Here is a 9,786-nt window from a genome sequence, read left to right on the forward strand (position 1 = left end):
CTTTAAGAATTCCTTTAAAAACTGGTAAAGCGTGGCTAAAACATCCTGGTATGAGTGTGACACCAAGTATTGGGGAAGAGACCATATAGCAAGAAACACAGTTCCTGCCTATGGCAATGCCAGATGGTTTCTTTATGAATTTATACAGCCAAACGTTGAGGCCTCCTACGGACACAAACAGGAGGGGAAAATCTACACTATACAAATCCCTTAAGGCTACACATCACTACAAGATTATGTTCATTCAGGAATTTTTCAGTTAGTAGATTCCTGTAATACCCCATTTCTGCCTCATATCCCTATTAACTGGGGAGTGTCCAAAGCACTTATATTCTAACCCCAAAGTTGGAAGTTCCTGGATAAACACTTTTCCCCTCTCCTTCACGCTCAGACCTGAGACAAAGGAGGCCTGTTATCTTTCATTGCAGATTTGGCACTATGAGCTGGGACAGAGACTTGAGAAGGCAGAGAGGAAAACTGCCACCCACCATCAGTAACTCAGTGACCTGTGTCTCCTCCCAGCCACAGGTAGAAACTAAAATATTACTCCTGAAAACACTGACCAGTTCACTGGAAGCACAAGCATCCAATATCCTGGAGATGTGTCACTTTTAAGATTTTGCTCCTCGGTGCTCTGGCAAGGCAGTTTCCAACATGCCATGCTACCTCCACCACAAGCCAACAGCCACCTTTCAAAGCTTGGCTTTCGTCTAGCGCACAGCTCACAACTGCCAGTAACAACACACCAAGTGAGAGGCAAGAGATTCGCAGCACAGAATCCCGCAGGGAGAGATACCCACCACAAGAGCACTGTTTCTCAGCCTCAAGCATCAATATTAGTTTTAGAAAAGATTCCTCAATTAGGAAGTCCTGACTATAAAACTATGCATTAATGATAAACACAGAAGTTTAACACAGCCCATATATCCCTTCAGGAGGAGGAAAACAACAACAGAGGAGACATTTCTGCCTATCATGTATATTTAACGTCAGAATCAGCATCATAAAAGCCCATAAACAGAACGGTTTCAATTCACAAACAGCCCATAAAGACAGCACAGCGTCAACTCATTAAAAGCCCATAAGGAGAGCACGGTGTGCGTTCACTGCTGTTAGCGATGACACCGTGATGTGTCCGAGTTCTTGCCCCAGGATGCAGCCTCCATCCTTCTCGGGGGAGAACAGCCGGCCGGGGTCCTGCCCCGTGCCTGGCTCTGCCAGTGCAGGCAGTGCCCTGGCTCCATGATGGCTAAGGTCACCCAAAGAGAGAGGGAGAAGACACAGGTCCCTGCACGTGTCCCTTGAAATGCAATGGAAACGCTGTGGGTGTTGTCACCTCAAGAGAGAAACGCAACATCCTCCGGGCAGGGAAATGACACGGTTGTACCCGGGATCTGCTCGCACAAATTTCTGGGAGACCCGTGAACAGGCTGCCCACCCCACCGCACTTTTTACAGGCTTTCCTGTACGTGGATTGCCACCTGCCTTGTAAGAAGAGCATCTGGAGAGCAGACTGCCTAGCCTGGCACAGGAGGGCTGGAGAGCAAAGCGACGGCGTTCCCCGGACGCCTGCAAACTCGAGCAGGTGTAACAGGAACCCCCCAGCTCACCGGCCGAGATTGCCTCCTCGCATTTCAGGGTTAAGACAAAGGCCCTGCTGTCCTCTCGGCCCCTCTCTGACCACGCACAACATTTACCAGGCACATTTTGGCAGAGACAGTCCCAGTCAGGGCCCAGGCTGTGTCACCCCCCACAGCACCCTCTTTCCGACACCTGTGACCCCCGCGCTGGGACCGCGTACCACTAGTGCTACCCGCACAGGGGGAAATCCCCTTGCATTGGGGGGACAGCTGGGCAGGACCCCCTGCTCTGGCAAAGGGAAAGGGGGGGGGGGTGTCTCCCACCCCACCTGCTAGCCCTCGGGGCCAGGCCGGGCCCCGGCAGCTCCGAGGAAGGGACGGGGGCCGCCAGACCCCCCTCAGCTGGCCCCCAGGGCCAGGCCGAGCCCTGGGGAGGGGGAATGAGGAGGGGGGCCCGATCCTCGCGGCGGGGCCGGGGAAGGGGTCCGGGGGCGCTGCCCTGGCCGGGAATTGGGGCCGGAGGCCGCCTGCCAGCCCGGCCCGGGCCCGGAGGGAGGGAAGGGGTACCGGCGGCAGGCCCCGGCCCCGGCGCACTCACCCGCACGGCCCGGCTGCCCGGGCACGGCCAACAGCAGGAGGCAGAGGCAGCTGAGCGCCGCCCGGGCCCCGGCCCAGGCCATGGCGCTCCGCGTCCGCACCGCCCCTCCCGGCTGGGGCGCTGGGTCCGGCCGGCGGCCCGCGGCCTTATGGAGCCGGGCCGGGGCCTGCGCCGCGCCGCCCGCCGCCCCGGGGCGGGGCCGCTCCGCTCCGCTCCGCCCGCCCGGCAGCACCGCGGACAAGGCGGCGGTGGCCGTCCCCGGCCCGGCTGACCCCGACGGCGGGCCCTCGGATGCGGGACATCAACGGGCCGTAAGGCCGCAGAGAGGCGGCCGTGCCGGAGCCCACCCGAGACATGTCGTCGCGCCCCGGCCCCACGGGAGGGAAGGGAGGGGGGGGCGGTCGGGGCAGGGCCGCGCTCCAGAAAGAGCCGAACCACGTCCTCATGAGAGCCAGCCCTAGGATTTCTAAGGTTTGGTTTTTTTTAGAGGGAAAGCAGCAAAGTCCCGAGAGCAAGCGAGTCACGAAGAAAGAGCTTGCCGAAGGGAACTGGTGTCAGCACAGACCGCTGACAACCACGACTCTTCTGGCCTTTCCTTCAAAAAAAAAAAAACCCACATTACAGATTCGAAGCGCATGGAAATACAACTTCACATTCGCGCTCTGCCTTGCAACACCACGGGGTACAGGCGACAAAAACTCTCCAGAATGGAACACTGTCACAGGCTTCACCCTCCGCTCCAAGCGTCATATGTGTTGCTCTGACCCATTAAACGCCCTGCCAAGGCACTCTGTGGAGCACGGCGTCTTCCTCCAGGAGAAGGAGGAATAAACAACGTGTGACACATCAGTCACGTGACTGAAGGGGTGATGGAGAGGCACCCTCATGCTATAGTGATAGGCAGCGTACAAGAGCCTAGACAAATAAGACCCAGTTTTACCAACAACTTCTCAGGTACCAATAACCTTTCTCAGTTTTCTGAGTGTGGTACTTCACGGGGATTTTTGAGTGTCCACATTCTTTTCCCTGGCAGGTCACTGCTCTTGAACAAAACAGATGCAGCGCCAGACCTAGACCAAAGGCCACACACAGCTCATCAGCACAAACAACAGACAACTGCACATGAGTGCCCTTTGAGCGCTATCAGACAGAAACACCCATACACACCCAAGCTCTCACTCACAGGGGTCTGACCGATATCTACGATGTTTTAGAAATTGCTTTTCAATGCACATAATGCAAAAGATGCCATTAATAAACACCTAACAGGCTGAGCAATTGGAACAAGTCTTCCCCCTCTCCTCAACAATGAGTTCCTGAAGATTTTGTAAGAGGTTCATACTGCTGTCGCTACAGTGAACAAGTAGAGGAAAGAGCCATTTGGTCCTTCACATTCCAAAACTCTGCATCCGTGTTTGCAGGAGCTGTAGGAAGACGACCTGCAACTCAGGTTTCCCCCCTCACAGCCTCCAGCAACCAGAAAACCTCCTGTTTCTGTTGGAAGGAGGCAACAAATCGACTCTATAAAGCCAGTTTTATGTACCCCAACAGACCAAATCACAAAGCTATGCAAGAAGCCAGCACGCTAAATTGTATAATACTGCAAGGTGAGACAGGGCATTTTACTCCCACCTGATGTTAGAAACAACATAGAGGTTATGTATCGCCAACCCTTATGGAAGCTGCACATAGCTTTTGAGTCAGGTCATACCTTGTGCTTCCCATAAGCTAGGCGTTACCCAAGATACAGGAGGCTTCCCATGGATGATGATAATATCATGGATCAAGTATGGATACCACTGTGCACTGCAGAAATAACACACAAACATGAATCATCCCATGAATAAGCGGTTCCTGCCTGAGGGGCATGAGATTCCCAGGTCCGTATTTAGCAAGAGTCATATCCATCTCTCTTGGCCTCTCCTGTCACTCACCGCCACTGTCACAGCCTTGCAGTACAAGGAATTGAAGACAACATACCTCAAAGCTCTGGAAACAAACCAGAAACGAGGCTGGAAAGCTAGGACAGCCTCTGAACCCACATTTTGGGTCAAATGCAAACCTGCCAACTTCGGAAACAAAAAATCTGGAGAACCACTCATCCGATCAACCAGTTGAAACACACCTGAAACGCCCACATCAGCAGAGCTATCGCTCAGACACGGTGGAAGATGCTTTTGGAGAAGAACCAGGTGAAACAAACTAATAAATCCTGGAGCTCTGCAATGTCTTAAGCCACAACTGAAACCTCAAAGGCAAGCACTGGGATTCAGGCCATTAGTCGTCTTCAGCACAGACTTTATGACTAGAATAAGGCAAAGTGAGAAAACCCATTGCAGGCAAGAGCCTTAGAGATTACTTGATATTAAAATTAGGATGTTTCATTCTTTCAAAGGCTTAAATAAGAGATACTCTCTTAAATAGGCATAAAAGGCAGAAACAGGAAATATCTCGAAGTGAATTTACTAAGAAAAATGTACACAAATGGAAACCAAATATGTGTGCTGGACATCTCATTTGCACAGGACATTGGTAATACAAGAGTAAGCCACGCAATACAGCTGCCGGGCCAGCTGAAATCACTCGCTGATGTGGCCGCTGAGCCAAAAAGATGCAAAGCCAACTATTTACACCAAAGGCAAAGCAGTATCCAGTGCGATAACAAAGCTTATGTGGTAGATGTTGAAAAGGACCTCATTCAATGCCTGGGGAAAGGAGGAAAAATTGGTGTTTTTTCAAGGAAAAGCATTCCAGCACCCTTTGACAGAGCAGGGACAGCAGCCCCATTTCCTAAGAAACACAGCAAAGGGGATGGTGCAGGACCAGAGATGTAATGACCAGCAAAGAACTGGGACCTTTGCATCTCCTCTGCAGCAGTAAGGAAAGCCCACGCAGAAAGGCATTTCCTCCTTTACGTTTTGCACTTCCCATCCCCTTTGGAGACTTTAGAAGATATTTAGACTGGTTTCTAAAGGGAGCAAGGCTGGTGTACAACACGAGCAGCAGTACGGTCCAGTGTATCAGAGCGTAAATCTTGGACATGTGGGTGCTCATGGAGTTCACTGACATTTTGTGAGCTGGACGACAGACATTGCCAGGCTGTGGTTTAGTGAGCCATACTGCGCTCGAGCAGTGAGGGTAGGGGAGAGGATACAGAGTGAATTCCCAAAGGGCATCTACTGTTTGTCAGTTATTTTCACAATTCTTTGTAACAAAGCTGTAGAATCAGTAAGAAAATAAATTTCTCAGAAATCCTCATGATGGGGCTGGCCATTACACTCCCTTTTCTAGTGAATGCCAAACATCTACCTTTGGCAGACTGAAGGGTACGAGGGCTCCAACTAAACTGGCTGAGCATGTAACAGTGGTTTTAAATAGCAAAGTCAGATGTGTCATGTCCTCCCTCCAACCTCAACCCTGCAGGCTCCTACATCCTCTCCACATACCACGTGCATGGTGTTTGCTTATAAGCACTGTAAATAAGACAGATTAAGGATTTTGGATGCAGTCAGGACTTCACTGACATCACCAGCAACAGTCCAGCTGGCTTAGGAAGCACACTCGTTAACACTGCACCAGTGATCGCTGGCTGATGGGCACCTACGAATCCCGCTAATGGCTCTTTCCCAAATGCATTATTATCAAATTACATGTTTTGCCTGGCTTCCAGCTGGACTTAATGATTGCCACGTACCTGTCTCCAGCTGCGCTTGGCATTTCCAATCTAATGACCTCAGGACACTGTGGGGGGCATTAAATGAGGTAGAAGAAAATGAGGCAGAAGAAAACTGATGGAAACAGGCAGCAGCTTGTCCAGATGTAGAGGGTCAATAGCAGGATCCCAGGCTCCAACCCTCTACCTTTATATAGCCGAGTGCACCGTTCTCTTCAATTAATCACTGAGTCTCATCCAGAAAGCACTCAGAGGTGGAGCTCTTGTACAAGGGGTAGGGCAGTTAGGATAAAAAAATTCTGCTACTTGACTATCCAAGCAGGACTACTTCCTCCTCTGGGCAGGGAGATGGTCTAGACAACTCTTGAAATCCCTTCCCTGTTTTCCTATCAATGGGAAGTTTGCTCAAGGGGTCGAGACCCATTTATTTTCAAAAGACTTCCAGAGTCACACTTCGGGGAGCTCAAGGGAACAGAGCCACAATTTCACCCCTCCTGGCTCTAAGCCTGCTCCAAGCAGCACTTGGCTGTGCAGCTCCCTCTGGACTGTGACCTGCTGCTGCCCTGGCTGGTATTTCCTTGCTGCCGCCTCTCGCCTGTGACAGTGTTCCCAGCCCCTTTGGACATGACCTTTCCCCCAGCAATTAATGTGGTAAAGTCTGAAACATCAGGCCCTAAAGCATCAGTTTCATTTACACCTGTTTCCAAGATGCTTTACACTGACAGAATGGTGTGAAACCCAAGTAAAACACACACTCGATGTGTGATCTTTCCTCTGCCTTCCTTAGCACTGCCAACGAAATCCACTGCCAGTCAGCCCACACGCTAGGCAATCTTTAAGCTATTTCTAAAGCTGCTTGGAAGCCTCTTAATCATTACAGAAGGGCTTAATGAGACAGCTGGCCATCACATCCAACGGACAAACCCATTCCTGCCGCAGGTCAGGGGAAATCCGGCTCCAGCAGTACCACAGACGGCTCTCCAGCCCGAAACGCCAGCGTCGAAGGCAAAGCCACGGCTCCTTCAAGGAGGTGGTATCACCCTGCACCAGGCACACAGGGCGCTTTTGGCCTAATCCCCCGGGGGAGCCGTTTGCCTAAACCCTTTCTCCCACCGAGTGCACGGGGAGAAGCAGCAGCTCTCCGTACCTGCCGGAGCTGCTGTCCCAGGGCTGAGCCCGGGCCCGGGGGAAGCTGCGACCCCCTCGGCCGAGCTCACTCTGCTTGCTACCGAGCAACAAACACTCCGACAGCCGGGAGCGGAGCCCGAGGCGAGGCCTTCCCCGCTGCTGACAGCAGGCGGCAGCGGCCGCCGCAGAAACAGCTCTCTCGGTGGCGGCGGCGGCTGGGAGGGCACGGCGTGCGCCCACCTGTAGGGAGGAATCCCGGACTACCAGGACGGGCACCAACGGCACCTCCGACGGGCACGGGGAGAGGGCCGGGGGCGGCCGAGAGGCTGCGAGGCCTCGCTCCACCAGCAGCCGGGCCGCTCGTCTCCCGTGCGGCGGCGGCCGTTCAGCTCCCACCACCAACCAGCAACTCACGCCGAGCGGGACCGCGGCGTCCCGAGCCCCCTCCCTACCGGAGCCCCCACGACGCAGCCGCCGCCGCCCCCGGTCTCCCCTCACGGCGGGGCGGGCGGCCGCCCCTGAGGCGAGGCCCGGGCCGAGAAGGACCGCGCCCAACACCGGTGACCCCGCCCCCCTCCTTCACCCATAGGCTGACGGGCCTCCCCGGCAGCCAATCGCCTCCTGATCTGGCGCGCTCTTCCGCCTCTTCTCCTGGCAGCCTTCTCTCCGCAGTTTCTTCCGCCTTCGCTCTGATTGGCCACGGAGCGTGGCGGCGGTCTCCCATTGGCTGGCGGCGGCGGGACGGCCCGCTAGGCCGGGGCGGGCGAGGCGTTTCCTAGCAGCAGCGGCCGCCGCCATGGCGCCGCGGCGCGGCGGGCCGGTGGGCTACGCGTTACTGGGCGGGCAGGTCGCGTTACTGCTCGGTAACCTGCTGCTGCTGCAAGGCTCCTCCCGCGGCCTCCCCCATAACGGCACCGAGGCCGAGGCGCCCGGGCCGGGGTCCCCCGCCTCCACTTGGGCCTACACCGACCCGCGGGCGCCGCTCGTCCTCTGTACCTACCTGTGAGCGCCGGGCCGGGCGGCGGGGCCGGGGATGCAGCGGCCGCCTCGCCCTCCCTCACCGCTCCCCCTCCTTCCCCTCAGCCCCGAGGAGTTCGTGGAGTGCGAGGAGCCGGTGGATCACGGCGGGAACGCCACGGCGCAGCAGGAGCTGGGTCACGGCTGCGTGAAGGTGCGGAGCCGGGCGGGTGGGAAGGGATCGGGGGGGGGGGGTGGACCGGACGGCTCGGCCTGGTCCCCGGGTCTCGCTGCCGGTGGTTGAGGGCATCCGCTCTGCCTACAGTTCGGCGGACAGGCCTACGGCGAGGTGGACCGCACCCGGGTGCAGTGCCGAGCGCTGGACGGTATCGAGTGCGCCGAGCCGCGGAGCTTCCTGCGGGGCAGCAGGCCCTGCGTCAAGTAGGATGCGCTCTCCGGGGGGGGGCGGGAGGGCCCCTATCCCCCCCAACAACCCCCATCCCCTCCTCCCGGGCCCTGCGCCTCTCCCGGCCCCCACGGGAGGGAGCCCCGATGTAAGGAACCGGCGGCTTACCCGGGCCCCTGCACCCCCCCCCCCGACCCCTTCCATTACAGGTACACTGGGCACTACTTCATAACCACGCTGCTCTACTCGTTTTTCCTGGGTTGCTTCGGAGTGGATCGGTTCTGCCTGGGCCACACCGGGACCGCTGTGGGGAAACTGCTGACGCTGGGAGGACTGGGGATCTGGTGGTTCGTGGATCTGATTCTCCTCATCACCGGTGGGCTGATGCCCAGCGACGGCAGCAACTGGTGCACGGTGTACTGAGAAGGCTGAGCTGGCCCCCACGGAGGTCGACGGCCTCGCCGAGGAGGGGAGATGGACTCCTCCGCTTGTTCTGCAGCGCCAGAGCGGACTTCTGCCCTGCGCAAACGTGGATTTACAAAGCTGTAACTTAACGCGCAGAACAGTCGTTCTTGTTGATTCCTCTGTGCAAGCCTTGGATGCAAAATTGTTCGGTATATACTTTGCTTGTTTAAAATAATCTGGATTTCCACCTGCCCCAAGCAGGGACAGTTTAAGAAATCAGACCTTACGAACAGAGGTGGTCAAACAAATCTTAATAAAGCCTGGAAGGAGCTGACTCCACGTACTTTCACTATCTGTAGGGTACATACAGCCACACAGACGCAGGCCACCAGCGTGTGGTTTTGTGTTACTAGACTTTGTAAACCGTTAAGGCTGAGTAAACCAACACAATGTTACAGAGACTCTGTGGCAAAGCCACGAGCTCTAATTCTACATTATTTGTCTAAAACTGTGTTCACTGGCTGCAGGGGAAGCTGGGTTAGATTTAGCAGAAACTGCACCCTTTGGAGAGCATTACTTTCCCCTCTCGCAGGCAGGGAAAGTCACAGTGCAGCAGGTGAAGTTACTATCGAGGCCTCTCCAAAGAAGCACTTGCGTCTATTGATGTAAGTCTCCCTGCCATGCACGTGTTACAGAAACATCATCTGTATGACACTGCACTCACTCTATGTGTTATTTTAAAGTTACCTGTGTCTCCTGGCCCCTGCCCTTCCTAGTAAATAAGCATGCTTTCCAAAACATACTCCACTGTGCTGCCCGCGGCAGCAGGTTGCATTCCCTTTCCCTGCTGCCAGACAGTCGTATTCTTTAAAGTCATGACCGTTCAGTGGCAACCATTTGTGTTTTACAAAACTGTCAAATACCAGCCTTGCCTCATTAGCGATGGAAACCTCATTGCCACCCGGAGCTGCAGGGAACAGACGGGAGTCGTCGGAGAGCTGGGAAAGGGCCAGAGATGCCAAGGGGTAACTCCTGTCCA

At 55.3% G+C, this 9,786-nt stretch overlaps 2 protein-coding genes across 2 annotated transcripts in view; one reads left to right on the forward strand and one right to left on the reverse strand.

The window, feature by feature from the left end:
• Positions 1-2,350, reverse strand: part of ADAM9 (ADAM metallopeptidase domain 9) — a 29,877-nt gene extending 27,527 nt beyond the window's left edge. The window contains 1 exon segment of the mRNA XM_069800896.1: positions 2,179-2,350. Within this exon segment, the coding sequence (XP_069656997.1) occupies positions 2,179-2,260 (82 nt within the window). The 5' untranslated portion in view covers positions 2,261-2,350.
• Positions 2,351-7,719: 5,369 nt separating this feature from the next.
• On the forward strand, positions 7,720-9,081 carry TM2D2 (TM2 domain containing 2). The gene is made up of 4 exons (XM_069800895.1): positions 7,720-7,981; positions 8,063-8,150; positions 8,262-8,377; positions 8,552-9,081. Exons 1-4 carry the CDS (start codon positions 7,776-7,778, stop codon positions 8,763-8,765), a joined length of 624 nt encoding a protein of 207 aa, XP_069656996.1. The 5' UTR covers positions 7,720-7,775; the 3' UTR covers positions 8,766-9,081.
• Positions 9,082-9,786: the final 705 nt, after the last annotated feature.

This window comes from Haliaeetus albicilla, chromosome 13, assembly GCF_947461875.1.
Source record: "Haliaeetus albicilla chromosome 13, bHalAlb1.1, whole genome shotgun sequence".
NCBI classification, from domain to species: domain Eukaryota; kingdom Metazoa; phylum Chordata; class Aves; order Accipitriformes; family Accipitridae; genus Haliaeetus; species Haliaeetus albicilla.